The sequence below is a fragment of the Mustela putorius genome, unplaced genomic scaffold, assembly GCF_011764305.1.
Source record: "Mustela putorius furo isolate JIRA1106 unplaced genomic scaffold, ASM1176430v1.1 tig00000695_pilon_pilon_pilon, whole genome shotgun sequence".
NCBI classification, from domain to species: domain Eukaryota; kingdom Metazoa; phylum Chordata; class Mammalia; order Carnivora; family Mustelidae; genus Mustela; species Mustela putorius.
Window position 1 is genome coordinate 8,332,887 of NW_025421447.1, and position 24,639 is coordinate 8,357,525.

General features: G+C 46.2%; 1 protein-coding gene across 8 annotated transcripts in view; it reads right to left on the reverse strand.

Annotated features, from left to right (window-relative positions):
- The window catches only part of STX8 (syntaxin 8), a 243,525-nt gene that overhangs the window by 68,572 nt on the left and 150,314 nt on the right, over nt 1–24,639 (reverse strand). Inside the window, exon 8 of one of the 8 annotated variants that reach the window (XM_045083382.1) lies at nt 6,094–6,477. The exons of the other annotated variants lie outside the window; for them this stretch is intronic. Within the exon in view, the coding sequence (XP_044939317.1) occupies nt 6,329–6,477 (149 nt within the window). The 3' untranslated portion in view covers nt 6,094–6,328. Of the gene's footprint in view, nt 1–6,093; nt 6,478–24,639 lie in introns of those variants that run through there. 8 annotated transcript variants of the gene reach the window in all.

A 24,639-nucleotide genomic window follows, 5' to 3' on the forward strand; every position in this document is an offset into this window, starting at 1 on the left:
AGTACAAATGTGATGAATGAATGAAAGATGGCACTGTCACAGAGGCCCAAATGCTATAAAGCAGGGTTCATCTGGAATTTGCACCTGCATAGGAATTCCCTGAACACCTGCGGAGGCCAGCGCCTCCTGTCTTCTCTGCCCATCAAAAAGGGCAGCTGCTTCGTTCCCTCCCGTGACCTTTCATTCATCTGCTGGGAAAGGGCTGTGATCTTCCCCAACATACAGACCCTCTCAGCATGTCACAGCACCGCCTCCCCCCCACCCCCACCAAAGAGACCTGCCCTTTAATGTCAACCTGGTAAAATTCCATGTAAAAGTTTGTTTCATTGGAACATTTTCACGAAGGAAAACAACAAAGAGATAGTGAAGGCATCCGGTTTTACTGGTTTAAGGGGAGAGGCTGTCTTACTGAAGTCGGCCGCAAAAGGAAAGAGCCACCAAACACGGCCCTACTTCTCTCCTGCCATCAGAACCCTAAATTCAATTCCTGGATTTCCAGCCCCCCTCCTTTTTGAGATCCCAAACCCATCCCGAAAAGCAGAATTCCTACCCTTTTTAGTATGTGCCCAAGGCATGAACTGCTATTTCATACCCATGGTGCACATGCAGAAGCCCCCCACCCCTTTTTTTTTTTAAGATTTTATTTTTACGTGATCTCTACCCCCAATGTGGGGCTGAAACTCAGGACCCTGAGATCAAGGTTCGCACACTCCATGGCCAGCAGCCTTGCGCGTCGTAATCTGTAAGTTGTAATCGCAAGCAATGGTGTTTCCCTGGTAGGGACCACCTTTTAAAGTATGATGTGAACAAAATGTAAATTAAGCCATTTCACAGGGAAATGAAGACTTCCGGCTTTCCTGGAAAAATCAAAGGTGGACCCACCTGGCTACCAGGCAGCAATCACCTGGGGCTGACCCCTTCAAGGGAGGGGATCCCCCTACCAGGCTCGCTGGCTCCCATACCCGCCTGACCTGGCTGCCTTGGGGTGACCACAGAGAAGGAGGCAGAGCTCCTCTCCCAAAAGTACTTATATTTGTATATTGTTTTTTTAAGATTTTATTTATTTGAGAGAGAGAAAACAAACAAGGGAGGGGGCAGAGGGAGCGGGAGAAGCAGCCTCCCTACTGAGCAGGGAGCCCCGTGCACTTCTTGATCCCAGGACCCTGCAATCATGACTTGAGCCAAAGGCAGATGCTTAATCCACCGAGCCACCCAGGTGCCCCCCTGTTTGTGGATTATGAATAAAAAGTAAAAATGCATGCTTGCCAGGAGGGAAAACGGAGTGTCGGTCACAATAAGACCCAAGGATTAAGTGGATATGAGGAAGGCTGGAAACAGAATGGCCACCAAGGGAAGGCCGCCAGTGGGAGCAAGTGCAGACAAGGTGGCCGGAGATCGCCCATTTGGAGGAGGGCAGGGTTCCCACAGGAGGAAAGGAGGAAGATGGCAGATGGGAGAAAGGGTAGAGGGGTTGCACAGGGCCTTAGATGCAGAGCCAAGGGTTGTGGGCTGTGTTCTAGGGGCAGGCTAGACTTCTGGCAGGTTCACTGCCAGTGGCCTGACGAAGGACAGTAGGGTTTCGGAGTGATCAAGCGGGGTGGCTGTATCAGACATACACCGGAGAAAAGTGGGACCAGAAACAGGGGCACTGGGGGCCTCTCAGGGAGAGCAGCGGCAACTGGCCTGCTTGAGCGGTGGCAGAAGGAATGCAGAGGGAGGGAGAGGCTGGGTGTGGGTGCTGAGCCCAGGAATCATCCTGGCCTGGGGAGCAGAGGCACTGGGGGAGACGGAAAGGAAGGACTGGGAAGGTCGTGCCACATGCAGGTCCCCGTGAGGGGAGCGCTGTTTGCTTTGGTTTCAAGGGCCTATAGGTTGTAGATGAGGGACATGTGTTTGTGGGGGTGGGGGACAGTTGTAAATGATGAATTTGCTCCAAGACCCCGTAAGTGCCGGAAACAACCGGCCATCCTACAAGACAGATGTGCAGACTTGGGGCGCCTAGGCGGGGAGCCGCTGAATGGCGAGGACAACAGGGACCCAGAGATGGGCTTACTTTCTGAGAAAGAAGAGCAGAGGACATCTGTGCCGCCTTTCTGCTCCACTGTGGGGACCTTTCTGCTCCACTGCGACAAATAGTGGATATTCTTCCACTATTCTTCCACTAATTCTTCCCTAGGTAGCCTTAGAAACCCAACCAAACTGTTGTCCTGGATACTCCCAACCACTCCGAGTTTTTACTGAGCCCTTGGCATGATGGATGAGGCTCAGTTTACCCAGAGACAGTAAAATCAGAGGAAGGGGGTTACGTGCAGCTGTTCTCTCTACTCCTAGGTGCAGAACAGCCACAACGAAGCCAACGTCTATTTAAACAGGCAAACTGATCATTGTAATGGTTTTTCTATAAAACAAAACAAAACAAAACAAAACCCAAAAAACAAAAAACCACGCATTTTAAGCCCTATCCCCGCTTCTCAAAGCCTCTCTTAAGAACGAACCTCAAAGTGAGAGATGGCAAAACCAACCTCGACCTTAAAGAGGCCTTGATTTATCATTTCACAACTGGTTCCCAGCACCCCACCTCCCGCTTTCCATTTTTTTCAGAACTGGACTATAAATTCTGCCGTCAGAGCAGGGGAGGCAGACATGGTAGTGATGGATGGTGGACCAAGGGTGGGGAAGGCGAAGTGCGGCCCTGACTGGGAACAGACAGGCATGCACGCTGGCCAAAGCTGGCTGGTTGCTTTCTCACGGAACGTTCTAGTTCCAGCTCAAGCAGCCAGCAGCCCTCTCGCCTCTTGGCCTTCCCCATCTGCCAGCCCAGCAGTCTCTTCTGCTCCTAGCTCCTGGCTACGTCCACTCTTGTGCTGGGGGAAGGAAACTTCTATTCCTGTTTCATCTTGGTTTACGTTTTTGTTTCTTTTTGGAAAAATACCAGATTAATCAAGCCTACCTAATTAAAAAAATAAAGTTCGGGGCGCCTGGGTGGCTCAGTGGGTTAAGCCGCTGCCTTCGGCTCAGGTCATGATCTCGGGGTCCTGGGATCGAGTCCCGCATCGGGCTCTCTGCTTGGCGGGGAGCCTGCTTCCCTCTCTCTCTCTGCCTGCCTCTCTGCCTACTTGTGATTTCTCTCTGTCAAATAAATAAATGGAAAATCTTTAAAAAAAAAAAAAAAAGTTCACCTGTGTTCCCTTACCTACCTACCTTTTTTTTTTTTTTTTTTTTTTTTGAGCAGATGAAAATATACAAGTGACGAACAATGAGGACCAAACACAGAAGAACCGATCAACAGTCCAATGAATTAAGTTGCAAAAGGTAAAAGTAACAGCTTAAAGCCAAGCTAATCTACCTTGTTCATGTCCCAGGGTTTCTGCCACGGAGGTGGAGAGTTCCTAACGTTTATCTGTAGGTTCCAACTTTAAGCAAAGGGGGCACTTCCCATTTCCTTTGGGGAAGGCAGAGCTGGGCCCGCGCGTGACCAGGAGGCTTCCAGTAAATGTGGAAGTCCGGCCATCTGCCTTTGATGCCCAACAGGTTTATTTCTTTTTGTGCTCTGTCCCCATGGCTTGGTTCTCCCCTGCCCAGCACCAGAGACCCAGTGCCACTGCCTCCACCTACCGAGACACACAGCATCACACCTCACCCACCCCACCTCCCACCAGGGTATAAAATGGTTTCTCACCAAACTTCAACTTTCCTAGTATGGATGATTTCCTGGTGACAGATATTTTTTAAATCAAATTTTGTTACTCTCAGAGGTAAACTCTTTGGCCTCTCCATTCTGCCCACTGCCCCGCCACCATATTCAGCCTTTGTGTCTGTACTTGTAATCTGTTGACTTCAATCCCTGGTCATAACTTGTCAGTGGCCAGCCAGCCAGGTCCAGTTGGCATTTAATGTCTTCCTTTGGGCAGGATTTGAGGGACTGGCCAATCTGACATAAAATCGGGTTTCTCTTCTTCTCAAAAAGGAAAGGAAAGGAGATGCGGCAGCTGACTTGGCAGCCGGGGCCCACAGTTCCAGGTGGCCACGTGTCCTGCCGCCCAAGGGGCAGCCATCTTGTCTGGATGGGCATGTGACATCGCCCTCTCCCCAGAGGCCATATACCTGGTCTGTGGCTCTCCTGTTCTTTACCTGACTGGCATCTGAATTCGTGAACCCTGGGTTACCCCACTCTAAAGCACGACATGATGGAAATGAGCAGAAGACATATTTCTAGGGATGGGTCCTTCCTAGCCTCTGGCTGTCCTCAGAGTCCTAACCCAAACATTCCTGTTTTTCATTTCTCATGGATTCAGGAACTCTAGAAACAAGTCACTGCTGGTGCCAGAAAATGAATCCCAGTATAGGAAGGGGATTCCTTAGGGGAACATGGGAGGCACTCATTATTGGGGGAGGGGTCTCTCTTCTTTGCCCTCAGTACCCCTCTTCCCTCTCTTCCTCACTCATCTCCTACATTTCCTTCCTGTCCCTGTCCTCCCTGGCCCTCCCCATCTCACCCTCGGCCAGTCACGTGTTACCACAGGAACACACATCTCTCTGTGGTCTGCCTGGCCATCCCACTTAACCCCAATCCTCAAGGCTCTGGCGTGTCATGGAAAGTTAAGAACTTCTGAGAGGTATCATGGGAAGAAAAAGTTCAGCAATGCGATGGCCACAAACCACGAACGCTGGCCGCATCTGGTCACTGTTCTTTACAAAACTCAAAAACTTTATCAAACACTCGATGGGGGGCCTTCCAGCCTATGCAAATCTAAGGGCTGATTTCACAGGCACCCAAATCAAATATTTTAGGGAAAAGCAAACAAACTCAGAAACTGGGAGGCCAGGAAGCCAACAGTCTCCCTGGAGCTTCTAACTTGCCGTCTGGCAGCAGTCAGTTAGCAGATGAGAGTCACGCTGGGTCAGGTCCAGTGTTATATCCTTGCCCCTTTTATGACAGTGACAAGGAGGGACATACTCAGAAAGAAATGCCTCTCCTCATTAGATAGATGTCAAAAGCTAGATGTGCCCCAACTTAACCTAGCTGACTCGGAGAACCTATTGTCATTCTGCATGGAACTGTTTTAGACTTTTACTTATTTTTTAGAAAGATGTTATTTATCTATTTGAGAGAGAATGAGAGAGGGAGAGAGCATGAGAGTGGGGGAGAAGCAGACTCTCTGCTAAGCAGGAAGACTGATGCAGGACCTTATCCTGCGACACTAGGATCATGACCTGAGCTGAAGTCAGTCGCTTAACCAACTGAGCCCCCCAGGTGCCCTGTTTTAGACTTTTAAACCAGGAACCCCTAACCTTTCCAAGTTGCTTGTGCTGCTTGAAACCGCAGGACCGTAGAGAAATTACTTCATAAGAATTAGTCCTTATTTTTAATGGCTTTTTAAAATTGCCGTAAAATATAGATAACGTAAAATTTACCACTTTAACACGCAAGGTCATTGCCATTAATTACATCCACAATGTTGTAGGACCATTGCTACCACCTTACTGTGTCTTCACCATCCCAAAAGGAAACTTCATACCCACTAAGGAGTCTCTCCCTGTGCCTCCCCAACCCCTAACTCCTGGCAACCACTGATCTGTCCTCTGTCTCTGTGGATTTGCACATTCTAGACAGTTCACGTAAATGTCATCATACAAGATGTGGTCTTTTGATTCTGGCTTCTTCCACTTAATAGAATGTGTCAAAGTTCCTCCCTATTGTAGCATGTATTGGTACGTGTTCCTTTTCTGACTGAACAGTATTCCCCTGTAGGGTACATGTGGGAGTTCTTGCAATACTATGATGGTGGCTGGAGAGTGTGTGGCCGTAAGCTACCAAACTTTCTTTCTGATGGTCCTAGATATTTGAGTATTGGACCAAATCCAAGTGTACCTTTTTTTTTTTTTAAGATTATTTATTTATTTATTTGACAGAGAGAGATCACAAGCAGGCAGAGAGGCAGGCAGAGAGAGAGGAGGAAGCAGGCTCCCTGCTGAGCAGAGAGCCCGATGTGGGACTTGATCCCAGGACCCTGAGATCATGACCTGAGCCGAAGGCAGCGGCTTAACCCACTGAGCCACCCAGGTGTCCCCAAGAGTACCTTTTTTATACCATTCACAATCTACTAAATGTTCTATGCTAACTCAAACCTCACCTTCCCAGGCTGACAAGTCCTTAAAAATAATCTGAGGATTCAGAAAATCCTCATCCCATGATTTCGGTTGCCTTTCAAATAAATCCAATACAAAGCCAATCATCTCGCCTCTTGCTAGGGATCAGAACGACAGATCCAGTCAGAAGACCTCAAGGAAATCAAGGTCTAGCAAGCAGATAAACACCCAAACAATTTCACCACAGCGTGATGACTTTCAGGATGGAAACGTACACTGTGATGAGTTGGGTGCACAAAGTATTCCGCCCGAGGGAGTCCATAAGCGCACTATGTGCGCAGACAATGCTTCGGTTTTGCATCTTGGCCAAGGTCTTCAGAGAAAAGCCTGCAATGAGACAGGTGTTGCTTGCTTGAGTGGCTGGAACCTTATGATCCCATATGTGTAGCATCTACCAGCTTTGCCTAATACACCAACTTGCTCACACGGAAGGGCATGTATCTCCAAAGGTCTTCTTGATCTGAAATCAGATCTGAAAGCGCGTATTAGCGATATACGTAGAAAGCTCACCGAGCTATTCATTCCCTCCTTAAACAACATATTAAAATGTGAACGAAGACAGCAATCCATGGGAAACGTCACTGTTTCTCTCTCTTCCCTCCCTTCCCCAATGTTTTGATTTTGACAGATTTAGAACCTGCAGAAAAGTACAAAAAAAAAAGATACTACAAACAGCACCTGTATACCCCTCAGTGAGATTCACCAAGTAACACCGATGGACAACTGTCACATGTAATTGTCTAATAAGTAAATAACAGTGAGTGTATCTGTTTTCTCTCTAATTGTATTGTGCGTGTGTGTGTCTGGCTGAGATTCTGGAAAGTGAACAGCAAACCCATGACACCTCATTCCCAAGAGCTTTAGCATGCATCTTTTAAGAACAAGGACATTCTCCAAGAAAGCACAAAATCACTGTTATAACCAAAAACTTCAACATCAACACAATCACTTTATCCAATACATGGTCCATTATTCAAATGCCCCTCAAGGTCCTAGGACTGTGCTTTCAGCTGTGTGTTTCTGACCACAACCCCACCAAAATCACAAGGTGTCTCCTTTAATCTACAACAGTTATTCTGTCTTTCTCTTTTTTGCGTGACAATGACACTTTCGAAGGGTCCAAGATACTGTCTCATAGGTCGTCCACCAATCTGCACTACTCTCATTATTTCTTTTTTTTTAAATTTTATTTATTTAACTTGACAGAGAGGACAAGTAGGCAGAGAGGCAGGCAGAGAGAGAGGAGGAAGCAGGCTCCCTGCTGAGCAGAGAGCCCGATGTGGGACTCGATCCCAGGACCCTGAGATCATGACCTGAGCCAAAGGCAGAGCCTTTAACCCACTGAGCCACCCAGGTGCCCCTACTCTTATTATTTCTTGATATAGATCAGGGTTAACGATTTGACATAAATACAATGGAGTGTTTACTTCCCGCTGGGTCACACCTGGAGCCATGCAACGCTGGGCTGTCCCCAGTGCTGGTGACCCTGAGTGCGCTGGCTTGGCTCAAGTATCTTTCCTCCGTTATGATTAATAAATAAGCTGCGAGGTTATAATTTGAGATTGAGAATATCCCACTTCCCACAACCTTTTCACCGACCAGCTCAGCATCCACGGATGATTCTGAAACAATTATACTGACAGTTGCAAAACGGTGATTTTATGATTTTATTATTCTTCTCTACTTACTAGCTGGCAAGAAGGCCCTCTCCCCAGCACCACCTCTGCCTTTTTTGATTATTGATGTAGACTCGTAAACCCAGTGTTTATTACCATGATTATGACTTTTATTCCTTCAATTGCCCCAAATCTGACCATTGGGTGTCCCTTTGAGGCAGCTCCTACAGTCTTGTGATTTGCCTTCATCATTGTTTGTACGTTTCCTAGACTTCTGACACAAGAGAGTCTAGCCTGGTCTTACATTTCTCTGCCCTAGACCCAGAATTAGCTGTTTCTGCAAGGAGCCCTGGTTCCTCTTCATGGTGAATAGCACTTAGAAACCGAGAGCTGGGTACTCATTGTACTCACTGCTATTGGAATAGAATTGCTTCTAGGTTCCTTCTCTGGTTGAAAGCAGGAGATTTATTACTCTTTAATCAATGTATTACTGTAATCATACTCAGAATTCAAATCTAACATGAAAGAGTTCATTCTTACTTTTCCCACTTGCTATATGTATCTCCCTGTTTTGTTTTTTTAAGATTTTATTTATTTGACAGACAGAGATCACAACTAGGCAGAGAGGCAGGCAGAGAGAGAGGAGGAAGCAGGCTCCCTGCTGAGCAGAAAGCCTGATGTGGGGCTCGATCCCAGGACTCTGAGCTCATGACCCGAACCGAAGGCAGAGGCAAAACCCACTGAGCCACCCAGGCGCCCCTGTATCTCGCTGGTTTTTAAGTGCATTGATATGTTTACTCACTTTCTTTCTCTCTCCAACTAACACACAAAGTAGATTCAGAAATACTCTGCTAATACCACTCCCAACAACAAACCTCTTAGTGGAGTCTGAGATTTCTACAGTTCATTTTGGGAATATATTCAACTAAGGGTATACAAGGAACTCTACTCAAAAGTTACTTGAATTCTTTTTTACTTAATAAACTCTATATTCTCTAAATTCCACAATCTCTAAATTCCATCCATTTTAGATATTACATCGTCATTTCCTCTTTCATACAGAAGGATTTAGTTCTAAACTCCACCTCTTCTATTTCCCATCTACCATATCATATACTTAAATCATACGTTTAGGTTATTTTAACAACTAAAGTCTAAATTATTATGGCTATGCCATAATAAATAGTGCCATAGTCACTCATAAGCAATGACTGTAACTATGTTTCCTTTTTTTTTGCACTACTCTTTGTTTTCTTGGAGTTACTAATTGCCTTTCTTTTTCAATTGCTTAGATTCCCTGCTACCGAATCTCACACCCTCCAACCGCCTCTCAGTGCATTTTTTTTCATCTAGGAAAAGTCATCTAGCTGACTTCTAAATCTATTCTGGAATGGTGATTTTCTTGGCCTGTTGCAGTTATCATCCCAGGTCTACCCACCGCTATCCTCCAGGGAATTCTCTTTTACTTTTCTCCTTCATTTCTGGCATCAGAGATCCCCTTTCTAGAGTTACTTTCTCATTTAAGGAAAGTACATCTGCCAGGAGCTTCCTCAATACTTCGCTGCCATCCAGTGTTTTTCATGAGATACTGGATGCCATACTGATTTCAGGTCCTTTGAAAACTCTCCCCCACTCTCTTGTGCCCCCTTCCACTTAACTCTGGGAAACTTACAGGAATTTCTCTTTATCCATATGTTTTGAAATTTCATTATATTGTGCTTTGACATGGGTCTTTTTTTCATTTATTAAGCAGGGTACCTAGTGGACTCTTTCAAGATGGTAAATCCTGTCCCTCAGTGCTAGGGACATTTCTTGCATTCTTTCCTTGGAAAATTTCCTTGCCCCTATTTTCTCATTGTGACATTCCTACTATTCAGGATCTTGGACTGGTCCTCTCATTTTTATACCTCCCTTGTCTTTGGTTCTAATTTCTGGAAGGTTTCTTCAACTTTACCTTCCAGTCTCTAAAACCTGCCGGGAGTGGCCCATGGTCCTTTCTGTTTGTCACATTTTTCACAGATCTTCCACAAAGAGAAATTAAATAACTGAAGAATATTAGCCAACCTAATTATAAAACATTAAGTCCAATTGTTGTACATTTGTTCATATCTATAATTATTTAATATGGTAGGCCCACGTGCCAAGCAATGGAAATGGTATCATTTCTTCCAGTAGCTCAACATGACAGCAACACTGTTTTTTGTTAATGACAATGTATTATTGTCTGAAAGGCTGATATTCATATTGCTAGGGATGAATGACTGTAACCAAACAGTTTTCTATACATATAAATCTTTTTCCAGTTCAACAGGTCCACGAGGAACTTCCCAATTCTGAGAGAAATAGGAAAAGCTGGGGAAACACCTCAGATGATTTCAGTGAGAAAGATACAGAGAACATCTCAATGGTCCCCAGGTAAAGAGCCTATAGGCCAGGAATTATCTGCTGTCTCTTAGCGCTAGGTACACCTGCCCTTCTTCACTCTGTCATGCTGCAGTTTGCAAACCACCTTTGGAGTTTGCAAAACACTTCTCCCAGATTCCCTTGCCAGCTAGCTTCCTATTAGATTCTGCCAGTATTAGGTACTAGAAAGAGTTCAGAAAGCAAGAAGGATGGAAGCTTTCCTTCTTCCTCTCCTTCATCTGCCTCCAGCAGGGTCTCTGCAAGTTTCTCGATTCCCTCAGTGATCCCAGCTGCAGCCACAGCAGCCTCTTGCGCAGCGCCAGGTCTCCTCTGGTCTGATGGTCATCTGAACATGGCCCTGCTGTTCCAGCACTGGCCGGGCAGCAGTCCCAAGAGGGCAGCATGAGTATGTGCCTGTGTTCTGGAACACAGTTCCGTGCCTTCCTTTTCCCATGTCTATGAGCAGTAGCTGCCTCACACAGCTACAATGACTGGATTACCTCATCCTCCTTTTTTTATTCTCTCAATCCTTCAGACTAGTTCTCTGTATTAAATCTCCTCTGTCTGAAATACCTAGTACGGTTACCCTTTTTCCTGCTTGGCCCCTGACTGGTAGCACTGAGGGATTAAAAAAGGTTTTTTAAGCAGCTATCCATCCTCATTACCAGAAAGAGTTAAGGCTTCATCTATGGTTATTATCGCAAAACTACAACCTGACTTTATTATTTAGATAAAATCAGACATCTCTAGAAGATGGTGAAGCAACCCTTGTACGAATTCCTAAACCAAAGTGATCTCCACTGCTTTCCACACTAAGTAGCCAACGCATGACAGACCCTTCTCGGTTAAGTCTAACTGATATCAAAATGGCGGCCATACTGCTAAGACGACCAAAGAACAAAACCCCAAACACCTTTTACAAGGAAGTAAAAATGAGTCGGGAGAAGGTAGCTTCAGTCTTCAACTTGGCAAAAACACAGTCATGAGGCATCACTCAGGTACTAATTCACTAGCTTCAACACACTTTAAAATGAGTCATGGACATGGCAAGCTTATGTACACAAGACATATTTTTACAAAGTAAGCTGTAGAGTATATCATAAAGATATGATACCATAACTTTTATAAAAATGTACTTCTTGACTATTTCTGTCTTCTGTTCAGTAGCAAACTTCCAGATGGTTCCATGCTCCTTGACTCAGCGAGGGCAGAAAGGGGCTGGCTGGGACACACACAAGAGAGCAGAGGAAGACAAGGCTTTGCAGAAGCTGGCTGGGAGGGCAGGAGGAAGCTGAGAAGCAAGGCCTTTGTAAACACACACACACACACACATATATATTTAAGATTTTATTTATTTGTTTGACAGAGAGACCACAAGTAGGCAGAGAGGCAGGCAGAGAAAGAGGGGGAAGCAGGCTCCCTGCTGAGCAGAGAGCCTGATGCGGGGCTTGATCCCAGGACCCTGAGATCATGACCTGAGCCGAAGACAGAGGCTTAACCCACTGAGCCACACAAGCGCCCCAGAAGGCACGTTCTTTTAATGAAATGATGAATAGCGAAGAGCAGTGAGGAAAAGGCGGCTGGGAGTCTGAAAGCTTTCCTGAAGGAAAACAGGAAAGAAGAAGAAAAAGGCCTAGAAAGAGAGGACAGAGGAGAGTACAGAGCGCACAGGGAGAACCCAGCACCCAGAGCCAGAGACACAGCTTAAGAGTGAACGGTTAGGGCTCCACTGACTGTCATAGTCCAGAGCCCATCAAGGCGAGCCCCTGGGGGATGTTCACGCTCCAGGGCTGTGAGCTCAGAGAAGCTACTTAGAATGACACTTGACCCTTGAGCAAAGAGGTGTTAGAGGCACGGACCCACACACTGTTGAAAATATAGGTAGTAACTTTTGACTCCCCCAACATGGATCCACTCACAGCCTACCGCTGACCTTCCAGTAGCGCCTTGCTGGAAACAGTCCATTAACACATGTTCTGTGTGTTGGATGTTTTCTACCCTGCATTCTTACAGTAAACGGAGCTAGAGGGAAGAAAATGCTATTTAAAAAATCACGAGGAAGAGAGAATATATTTGCAGGACTATACTGCATTTATTGAAAAAAATTCTATGTATGAATGGACCTGCACAGTTCAACCCTGCGTGGTTCAAGGGTCAAATGTGTTGTTGGCCTTCTCCCGCCAGAACTCAGGAGCCTGAGCCAAACTAGGAACATCAGCATGGAGGAGAAGAGACATTACCGCCTGTGGGAGTAACTACTACCTTCAAAACAAACCCATCAGCCCAGGGAGGAAAAAGGTTGGATAGAGTCTCAACTCTGTAGGCAGAAATTCTCCAAGGCGCTCCTTATTACTTTCCATCACCTGCAAACCCGACAGTGTTCCAGCAATGCCAGAGGCCCCTGATTTGGCTTCTTTGAAATGAGCAGATAAACAAGTTTGCATGCTGCTTGGACAGAAAAACTCAGTAAAACTACCACGTGCATTCTGAGCTGTACCGGTATTATCAGTAGTAATTTGATCTTTTTCCAAAACAAAAACAAAAACAAAACCAAGAAACCCATGTAATATGTGCCTTAAAAAATACCTAAATCTTCTAATTTGCCACCAGCATGTTATTCTGTTCAGCTGTGCGAGCATTAGAACAGCCACAGGACAAAGAGAAGCTTCCAGATGGCTCTCCTTTCCCTCTCCCCTCATATATAAAATTGTATCACAATTACAGTCTGCACTTTGCAAAGTGCTTAGAAATATTTACTTAGTACTGACAGGCTAAAAGGGCTCTTGTTCTGAAAAATTTGCCCAAGGTCTAGAATTTTCGCCACCTGGCAATAAAGGTGCTTTGGGTAGGGGGAAGGGGGTTGGTGGTGAGGGAAGAATATTGAAAGTCCAGCACATCTGGCTATTAAGTTGACTGGACCCCGCACGTGCTACCCAAAATATTAGACACAGCTAGAAATACTTATGGAAGGAGGAAAACCACAGAAGCCGCTCCAGATCACTTTAAAAAACAGGAAGAAAGAGAAGCAGAGTTGAAAAGGCAGGCAGAAGGGACGTCAGTTTGGGTCACAAAGAGGTCGACCATTGTTCGGAAGGACTGGACGTTTCACTTTGCTGAGGAAGGCGCAGCGAGTATAAAACAGGCTCGCTGTCACGGTTAAGGGGAGCCTGCGTCCCGACCGAAGTGAAAACACACGTCAGAGGAGACAGAGGAGAGTACAGAGCGCACAGGGAGAGGCTTCATTACCTGCAGCCAAAATGAAGTCAGAGCAGCAAGGTGGGGCAAAGGCCCTCCCTGAGTTATCTAGGATGAAAATGCTATGAATCACATTACTCAAACTGTGTGAAAAGTGTTAATGCCAGAGGGCTGATGACGGGAAGAGGGAGTCTCCGTAAACCAAACATTCCAGGAAGAAAACCTGCCTTTTGGGTTTCAGAAATAAAGTGCCAATACTTTTGATATAGGGATGTATCAGGGATCAGTTACCTGTGCTTTCCCAATACAAACAGGAATAATAAAGATAGGGCAACAGTAAGGCTTCATTCCCCTACATTTATTCGTGAAAGGTCCTCTAGTGTTTGAGGGCATTTTTGTTCCCTTCTCTGTTTTGCTTAGGCAAATCTGGATCGATATAATTAAAATTCTGTTACCACATCTCATAAAAAAATGGTTGTATGGGGCAGTATTGTATGTCATTTTATAATGGTGCCAAGAAATCTTAGAAATTGTATTACTATAGCTTTGCCATAATTTCATGCAATGAAAAGTTTATTTTTTAAAGATTTATTTATTATTTATTTGTATTATTATTTATTTATTTGAGAGAGAGAGAATGAGAGAGAGAGCATGAAAAGAGAGAGGTCAGCAGGAGAAGCAGACTCCCTGCTTAGCGGGGAGCCCGATGTGGGTCTCGATCCTGGGACTCTAGGATCATGACTCAAGCCGAAGGTAGTCGCTTAACTAACTGAGCCACCCAGGCGCCCTCATTTGTTTTTTAAATTAAAAAAAATTTATTGTGGTTAAATGCATGTACCATGAAATTTAACATGCGAACCATCCTTAAGTGTGTGGTTAGGTTGGCCCTAAGTCCTTTCATGGTGTTGCGTAACCACTGTATTTATTCATTCTTAAAAGTGAGCATTTTCTGGGGCGCCTAGGTGGCTCAGTTGGTTAAATATCTGCCTTTGCCTCAGATCCTGATCTCAGGGTCATGAGATCGAGCCCTGCGTTGGGCTCTCTGCTTAGCAGGGAGCCTCCTTCTGCCCCTCTTCCCATTCAAGTTCTCCCTCTCTCTCTGAAATAAACAAGATTTTTTTTTGAAAGTGACCATTTTCCAGTTTCTTTTCACCTCTCTGTGTACTTACAGGTGGGAAACTATACAGGACCGATGCCAACACTACAATGAAAACTCTCAGATCCATAGCTACAAGAAAATTTTAAAATATATAAGGCTTTTCAGAAATCCCAAAGTCATTCTGAAAGGCGCTATTGCTTCAAGGGCTGAAATCTCTAATAAGCACGAGTACGTGGACACGGGGAGACTGCTGAGGGCACACAAACGCAGGTGTGTGCCTGACGTGCGGACATGAGCAGAGGCCCGAGGCGCCTGCGTCACGGACCGCTGAGACTCAAGTCCAATACTAAGAGCGTTCTGCTGCTAATCCGGAGAAATTGATCTGACTGTTCACACGTGCAAGCAGAGAAAACTCATCAATGATTTAAAATGAGTCCCAGATCAATTTTTCTTAACAATTTAACGCCGGTTCAATGACTGGAAATCATCATGATTGCTTGGCCTTGCGACAGAAAGAAAAGGTGAGTTGGAGATTAAATACTGAGTCACTGGTGAGGCTGGGGTGAGGTGAGGAAGGACTCTCTCAAGCTTTAATGAACATGACAACATCGAGAGTTGAGTTTTTTAAAGGTTAGTATCTGGCTGATAACACTGCATGTCCCAGGGGCTCAGTAAGGGAGAATGGTCTATTTTTTTGAATACTACGCATTCCCTTAAAACTACCCAATCCCTTTGACTGCGTCCCAACGTTTGCCCTTCCAGGTGCCAGGTGGGTAAGTCCATTTGGCTCGAGAGGAAGTCACAACGGCAGGTTCTCTGGACCGTAAGCATCGCTTTGCACTTGACCTGCTTTCCAGGCAGGCTCTGAAGCAGGGGCAGGGTGAAGAGCCAGTAGAGTGGGGATTCACTAGGGGACGGAACCACACCACGTGCGCCCGCCAGCAGAGGCGCCGTGTACACAGTCAGACGGTACTAGGGCTGGCTGTTAACTGTCACGATTTCTAAAATGACAACTGCTCAACCTTTTTCAGCAGTGGCGGTTTCTCCTAAGCGATGCTGGCTTTCACAGCCAGTGTCCAAGCAAACCGCCCCATTCACTGAGCACCCACCAAAACCCGGCGGGGGCCAGGAGGCTCCCTAAACAGAGCAGACACAGGAGATCAGGAAGATAATCTGATACCTGAATTTCTGTTTTGATGACATACGAAGAAGATAATCCACTTGTAAATGAGTGCGACTTCAACAACCCTAAACCCAGATATGCGTCCAGTTAATGCATTTTAGCAGTATATTTTTTAAGAGGGGAGAGGCATGAAAACCTGTACTCAAAACTTCAATCTTAGAGCTGTTTCTCAAAAATTTTTAAAAAAAAAAAAAAAAAAAAAAGCCCACCAACTCTCTTCTAAAAACGTTAAGTGAAAATAGCCCAACTCGAGAGAAAAGTGTTAGGAATCTCTTTCTAGCTACTACTCTTGAACACAAAACCCAGGAGTTACTCCCATAACCCCCTTCCTTTATTTTCCACCTTTATCAACCCACCCAACTTTCTCTGTATCGTCCATTAAAAATCTCCCTGACTTTCTTGTTTTGTTCCAATGAGAAAGATGACAGACGTTGGTTAACAACACTTAAAACCAATGCAGCAACACGTGACGGTGCGGGTCAAAACCCTGGCTCGGCTATGATTTAATCCTGCAAACCTCCAACTTGGTGCTCGCCAGCCTTCAGGAGACGAGACGGACACGGTTCTGGCCTAGACCGCCGGCCCGTCTCGGATTTGTCACCCATGTGCATGCGTCAGGTACAGCAGGGTTGCAAGGGGGAGCCCGATTCTCTCCAAAGGGGTCTGGAAAGCAGACGACAGAGTCAGAAGAACCTCAAAGAGCGTCTAGTCCAAGCCACTGGTCTTGCCAGTACAGAGATAGCCAGAGATCTCCTGCTCCCAGGTTTCCCCAGCCCGGGTGATCTCTGTCACAGCCAGAATCCAGTTTTTCATCTCGTATCAGTTTACAGATAAAAAGAAAGTCCACATACGAGTGGGAAGCACTTGGGTGTCACGGTCAAGTCCTGAAGGGTTAGGTTGAGTTGACCAGACATGTCAAGCAGGTGTCGACGCACTCTTCCCCCACCATGGGCAGTGGACAAAAAAGAGAGGTGAAGTGTACCTCGAGTATGTCCCAGGTGTCCTGACGGTCCTTCTCAGCCCAGCCAGCCCTTATGGGTCCCAGAGGGCCAGCAGAAGGCCCATGAAGTCACTGGTGAATGCACATTACCAGAAAACATGCACGAACACGTACATTGGGGGGGGGGGTAGCTCCTACTGAGGCCCATATGGTGTCATTATCACTCCCGTAGCAACAGGAGCCACTCTTGGAAATCACACCTTATCTTTCCAAGCCACACCAAGCAAAAACAGTAATCAAAAAAATGATTCTACTTTGTGATCATTTCTGACCCCTTGATGATAGCCTCGTAGCAGATTACAGAAGCGTGGAGGCCTCTGAGGCTGTCAGATGCCATCAATCACCTTCCATTAAATAAAGGTTTTCCAATTTTGCGCTTCTCTCAAAGGCTTCATTTTGCCCGGATTAAGCCAAAGCAGCAACATTTGAACTTACTGCTCCTATTCCTGCTTCCCAAATAAATGCGGTGAGCAGAAAAATGGGCTTTTCCACAGTTGGAACTCAAAATCAATGCAGACAACAGTGATATGGTCACATATATGAGACATCAGGCCACAAACGCCTCGCACGTGCATTTTACACATTTCACGGGCAACCACAGGGCCTAGGAGGGAAGGAGCACGTAAGGGGTGCCCCGAGCAGGAGAAGTGTCTGTGAGCCGTACGCATTAGGCACTGAAATGCATCTGGGCCAGTCCCAACATGGTCATGAGAGTTCTACAGATTTCTCTCGGGTTCCAAAAGAAGCAGGTCTCCTAAGAGTCGTGCACTGTATGGTTTTTTAATACATGCTCTCTGTCCTCCCCATGACGGAGAAAAGTCATTTTGTCTAAGATGCAGCTGATGGGCCTAAGGGAGGGAAACAGTTGAAAATCGACCGGGAAAAGACATGTTTAAAAAATAAGCATCTTCAGCAGACAGACTCATTTTTTTTTTTTAATGCTGACAGATGGGCGGGGTGTAGCAGGACACGTTTGCTGCACTCGCTCACCAAAACCAGAAGCCGCAGGCCACAGTTTCTATAAACATGATCAAGACCCCACTCACATGCATTCTTCTGTCCCGATAAACAGGCTTCGTCATTATCATCTGTAATGGCCACATAAATGTGACAAGAGCCAGGAGCAGAGACACAAGAACATCAAGCAATGAAGGGGGGCGTGGGAGATCTCAGGGTCATTCCCAAACAGGCCTTGAGTGGGGGCGGGGGGCGGACTGGATGGATGTGACCGCAAGTACCATGCCAGTGACGTGCTTTATCTGGCCCTCATAGACATTTTTTTAAACGTTAATTTACTGTCAACACTAAAATGCTGGGAGATTTCACTTGAAGATCCAGATTCCAGGCTCCTCCCAAGACAAAGAGCAGAGAGATGACCACACAGCATTCCTAATCGGAGATGATCTGTTGTTTACTCTCCAGTTTGCCCCCGGAAGTCATCGTGGCGGCCCGCATCTTTATGAAGGTTCCTGTGGGGTCTCCGAAAGTATCTGAGGGGATCAAGGGAACTTTGAGCTGGGAAAAAAAATAGGAAGCAAGCATGGAAGAGGAAGCTGCATGGGGCTGAAGGTAAGGAGTGACCAAAGAAGATGCACTGATGGAGAGGGTGCTGGGGGGCAGGCCAGAGAAACAGACTGGCACAGCCAGAGAAATGGACCTTGAACTTCAGGTGCAGTCTGGGTCTGAGATGTGGAACTGCCGGTTGACCATGAAGCCATCCAAGAGAGCCATGAAAGAAGCTTAAAAATAAGGTGCCAAGAGGACTGAGCCCAACATAAGGTCTTTTTTTAAAAGATTATTTATTTATTTATTTATTTGACACAAAGAGAGAGAGAGATCACGAGTAGGCAGAGAGGCAGGCAGAGACAGAGAGGGAGGGAGAACAGGCTCCTTGCCGAGCAGAGAGCCTGATGCAGGGCTCGATTCCAGGAGCCTGAGACCATGACCTGAGCTGAAGGCAGAGGCTTAAACCACTGAGCCACCCAGGTGCTCCCCCCTTCCCCCCGACAACGTAAGGTCTTCAGTAGAAGCAGGAAGAAGGAAAGCAATGCCAGCCAAAAGGGGGCTGGGTTTGGAGCTTGGGCTCCCTTGAGCTGGCCTAGCTTCTGTGACCAGCCTCATTGCCATGCCTCTCTGGCAGGCACCCTTGGGCCCAGGCAGCCAGCCCCAATTTTTGTTTGAGAAATCAAGTGTCCTTTCGGGTCTTAGTGTCTCTTACAAACCTGTATTTCCTACTGCCTGGAAGGCTAGCCTGCGTCTGCAAGATTTCTACCCAACTTTCCAGAATAAGCAGCCCCAATGAGGTCACTTTAATGGTGTTGTGTGACCATCTGGCAGTCCATCGTGCTGCCCTGAGCTTGCTGCCTTCCTGTCTCAGCACATGCTCCCCAAAGCTGGCCACCAGGTCTTATGACTTCTTCTTGCTCAGCTACTCTGACCGCAGCATCCTGGCCTCCTTGCCCAGGGATGGCTGCTGTGGCCCCGGCCCTCCAGCCTCCCGTCCCTTCTCAGGGCTCCAACAACCTCCCAATCCCTGTCGAAAGTAAGAACCAGACCCAGCCTCTGCTTCTGGCCCCAGAAGCTAACCAATGCCCTACATGACAGGAACAAATCTTTTATATGGAGAAGAGCTTTATGTATATGATGCAGCATTACTTAAACAGCAAAATGAGGAAACAGGCAAAAAGCCCCCAAACAACAGCACCTAAGTAAAGGACGGTGTATCTATTTGCTAGAACGGTACTAATGATACCAAAAGAAAAAAGGGCTCATAAGAACATGTTAAAAAGATAGAAGCATTAAAAATAGAATACCGTCAGCATTGTGTAAAAATACCACGAGTAGAAAAAAACACTAGCGGTACCAAAAGATAGAAATAGATTTTCTTCCAAGTTTCAATTAGAAAATCAATTAGAAAAGTACCCCAGGCCCTGACAGTCTCTGGCACCCCGCCTCAAGCCTGGCCCGCTCACACCACTCTGAAGGAACAGTGTTAGCTCGGTATGTTCTAGCAAACCGTCCTCTACAGTTCCGACACGGGTCTTCCCACCTTTCCCTCTGTCCATCCCTCCTTTCTTTCCCCCCTTTCTCCTCCCCCTGCAGGGGCTCACAAGATACACACCCTGCTTACTTTGGGTTTCCACTTCACCAGACCCAGGGAAGCCTATCCTACTCATTCCTCAGGTCCCTCCTCCCGTCTTGTGTCCTGCTGGAACCCTGGAGGCCCTAGGCTGGCTGAGATCCTTCTCCGCCTGGGCACCTTGCAGCCATGGGGGATCTACACTGTGTCCTTCTCCTCCACACCACGGTAGGCACTATGTCCTCCCCACCCATCAGCTTGAAGACAGCCCAGTGACTGGCCCACAGATGGTGCCCAGTGTTGACAGGGAAGAAGAAAAGAATGAATGGATGGGGAATGAAGCTTGAGGACAAGATGGCTTTGAAGGCAGACATGCAGGACCAGGCACTTCTCCACAGACCTGGAATGAAAGACGACCTGGGTGCAGAGACAGACAGGAGGGTCTGTTGAGAATAAGGGAGTGGAGGAACTTAACCGGATTATCTCAACGAAGGAAAAGTAGAGAAAGTAGCAGAAGATAGGCAAGAAAAATATTCCTGAGAAGCAGTAAGAGAAGCAAAAGCATCTGTACAGTTTTTTTCCCGCTCCATAATTAGGTATCTAATGACCTGTTTGTGGTAGCATTTTATTATTTTTAAGATTTTATTTATTTGAGAAAGAAAATGAGCGAGAGAGAGAGCACAAGTGGGGGGAGTGGCACAGGGAGAGAAAGGAGACTCCTCGCCGATCAAGGAGCCAGATGAGGGACTTGATCCAAGGACCCCAGGATCATGACTAGAGCCGAAGACAGATGCCCAAACGACTGAGCCACCCAGGTGTCCCTGTGACAGCACTGTAAAACCAATTCCTTGAGAGATCAAATGGTCTCCAAGGTCAATTAAATAAACCAGACAACTCAGAATTCAGCTCCCTACCTATGTTAAATTCAAAAGAGCTAACGTAAGAAGAAATACGTTCGCGCTCACCCAAGGGAAGGCAGTGTCAGCCAAGGTGCACTCAAGGCACCCCTTACCAATTTCATGCCTGGCAATGGCTTCACCACAGAATTATACATTTCAGCGTATCGGAAGGAAAGCTACCCCATTTATAATTCAATGAGGATGTGAACCTCCCAGCTCTGGGATCTCCCTGCACAGCCTTCTTCGGTCATCGCTGTTCTCCTTAAGAGCCTTTTTCCGCTGGCTTCCAATAAGGGTCACAGCCTCTGAGTCTTACTCATCATGGCAGCTCTGGGCAACAGATGGAAACCCATCCTTCCCACGGCGCTGGCTGGGGGCACACTAGAACTGGTCACTGGGCCACCAGCTTGCTCTCATAACCATGAGGACAGGGCATCTGGGTCCTAAGTGGACTCACTGTGAGCCAGCTGGGGCTCCTCATCAGCCTCCCTGACGCCAAAACGCTGAAGGCCCATCGAGGGGCTCATGTTTGGATGGCGTTAGCACAGTGTCGGCCGGGTGGGTTTCTCCCCACATCACTGAAATTGTGGCTAAAATCGCCATCGACGTGCTCAGACAACATTACGTAATAGTCAAGATGCTGAGAAGCAAGGCCATCCCTCAGCCCGAGTCATTCAGAACTCTCAGTCTGGCCTCTCACAATTGGCTTCGTCCGTCAGACTCAGACGAGGCTCTATTTTGAATTCTAATGAGGACGGGGTACACTGAATATTTAGCTGCGATGACAAAGATCTTGCTTTGTGGAGATGCCCTGACACAAGTAACAGATCTGAAAGTACGTATAGGGACCAGTGAAAAATGCCAGTCTCATTTGTGTTTGGATGCTTGCAAAAGACAATATTGTTTTCTACTTGATGCTCTTTGAGAGCTGGGGGTGGGCCAGAAAAAGGGAGGAAGAGTCACACAAAGATCTCAGGAAAATTTTTACAGCCGGGGCTCCTGAGTGAAAGGTTTACAAAGACGTGCTTGAATCCTTTGTTAACAACCGCGCAAACAAATTCATCACCAGGCCCTTCTGTGTGGCCCCCTTGCAATTCAGTCTGTGCTAACAACTGGAAATTTCCTCTCTGCAGAAGCACCCATGACTTATATATATCAGATCAGCAAGGAAGACACGCTGAGGGGAGGGAAATCAAAGCCCATTTGAGGGTTCACAACCTACCTCTGCACTTAAAATGATGATGTTCCCGCTGCCACCCCAGAGTTAAACAAATGGGGACCACGTGAACAGTAACCGAGGGACATTTGAGTGGGTCACTTAACGCTGACCCTGCAGACAGTTAAAATATACCTCACTTGTATCTTCCTATGCATGTGTGCCCATGTTTACGTGGAAATGATCAACTGTGCCTTACATTTGGAAAGTGCAGGGGATCGACCCTTTGCTATGTCTCGAGGCTCCTGGACCAAGCCCTCCAGACCTTTCTTATTGAGATCGTAACGTTACTTCCCTAGCGTCTGGACATCCTCTTGTCAATGCTAGCTACCAATTATGGAGAGAGGATGGCTTCGATTTTTCCTGGTTGATTCTCTCTGCTGCTACCAAATCTGATCACTGAGTTTTGAACTTCAGGTAGTTTGTTTGTTTGTTTTTTGGTAGGAGCTCGATTTTAGTCCCTTTTCAAATTTTCTGCTACTTTCTATGGTTTTCTGAAGCCTGTCACTTCTTTCTTTAAAGGTACTAAACATAGATGTGTCTGATAATTCTGCTACTGCGAGTCTGTGCAGATCGGTAACTGCGGTCTGTGGCTCACGCTCTGCTGTTTCCACATCTTCCAGGTTATCTTTGACTGTGTGCTGGGTACTGCTCTGAACAATTCATTCTGGGGTAATTCTTAGAGACTGGGGGTAAAGATGTCTTCTTCCAGATAGGCATGTCATTCTTTCTGCTAGTCTTTTGGAGCTCCAGCATGTGAATCTAGAACTCCAGACCAAAAGCAGTATCTGGGGCTTCCTGGCCCAGGCTACAATGGATATCCACAATGCTAATCCATAGGGCCTTTCTGGGCCCACAACTGGCCAGGAACTACAGTTTTGCCCCTTTCCCTCTCTAATCTTCTCAGTGCCAAGGCTGCGTTCTCCACACTTCTCAAGGGCACCTTACTTCCAGTTCACTTTTACCCTAAGGGTGCTCTCTGGGGACCCACTTCAATGGGGGAAGGGTCCCCTGTTCCATTTTTCAGCTGGTGTGGGCCCAGGGCAGTAACTTCTACCCCAACTGTCTGTCTCTCTCAGACTACAGAAGTCTCTGACCCCTGCCTGCAAACGGGCTTTATCAGGAAAATAATCAAACCACCAGAAAGTACCTAAGAGTTTAAGGACTGAAGGGCACCTGGTGACTTGGTCGGTCAGGTGACCAACTCTTGATTTTGGCTCAGGTTGTGATCTCAGGGTCGTGAGATCAAGCCCTCTGTTGGGTCCCACATTTGACTCCAAGCTCAACGTGGAGTCTGCTTGGGATTTTCTCTTTCCCTCTCCCTCTGCCCCTCCCTCAGCTCGCACATGCTCTCTCCCTTTCTATAAAATAAATAAGTAAATCTCTAAAAAAGAGAGAATTTAAGCACTGGAAGCAAAACAAAAGGATGTGTTAATACAGTATTTCTGTAAAAAAAAAAAATTGAACACTGAATTATCATTTGATTCGGCAAACTGACTTCTATGTACACATGCAAAAACTCGGTGTTGAATCGACACTTGTATACCTACGTTTGTACTGGTGTTATTCACCCAATAGCCAGAAAGTCCACTGACAGATAGATGGATAAACAAAATGTAGTATATATATGCACTGGAATACTACTTAAGCCTCAAAAAGTAAGGGATTCGTGTCACACACTACAGCATGGAGAAATACTGAAGACATTCAAATACTGTGTGAACTTACTCATAGGAGGTACCTGATGTAGTCAAAGTCACAGGGAGGGAAAGCAGAGCGGTGGCTGAGAGGGGCCAGCTGGAGAAGGAGTAGTAGTCATTGTTTCACGGGGTCAGAGCTTCCCATGAAGATGGAAGGTTCTGGAGACAGGTGGCGCTGACGGTCCCCCAAGTGCAGGAATGCACTCTATGCCACTGAACTGTGCACTTAAGACAGTTATGATGGCAAATTTTAGGTGTATTTTATATTATGGATCTTTTACCATAATAATTTTTTTTAGTTAGGTTAATAGGGGCGCCTGGGTGGCTCAGTCATTTAAGCACCTGACTCCAGCTCAGGTCATGATCTCAGGGTCCTGAGTTCGAGTCCCAAGTCGGGCTCCTTGCTCCTCCCTCCATCCCCCGCCCCCAGACCTGGCTCAGGCTCTCTTTCTCTCAAATTAAATAAATATAAAATCTTTACCAAAAAAAAAAAAATGGTTAGTCAATTTTGGCAAGGGCTGCTGAACCCACTCAGTAGATTCCACAGGGCATAATAACTTTACGGGGTTCATACTGATCAGCAGGAAACTTATTTAGATGGTAATGGCGGGGTGTCATGAAACCAGTGTGACCTCTCTTCGAGCTTGGGAGGCCACACAATGAGCCTTTATCAACATGCAAAAACTGGCGCTGCTTACCAACAAACAAACATATATATATATATATATATATATATATATATATATATATAAAATAACAGATTTCCCTATAAAAATATAAATGCAATACATTTTCCTTTAAAGGTATCAGGCATCAGAAATGTTAAAAGGTTAAGTTGTTAGGGTGTGGACCTACAGTACCGATGGTATGGGTATGGCTAAGTAAGTATTAGGGAAACGAATTGATGGGGTAAGAGGAAAGAATTCTCTTTAAAGTATTTCCAGTGAAAAGAAGGAAGAACGTCTGTCTATTTCCCACTGCTGTATCTCCCTTCTGAGTTCCTACATACACAGTTGACCCTTGTATAACACAGTTTCAACTGCACAGGCCCACTTACACTCAGACTTTTGTCAATAAACATGGTATGGTACTGTAAATG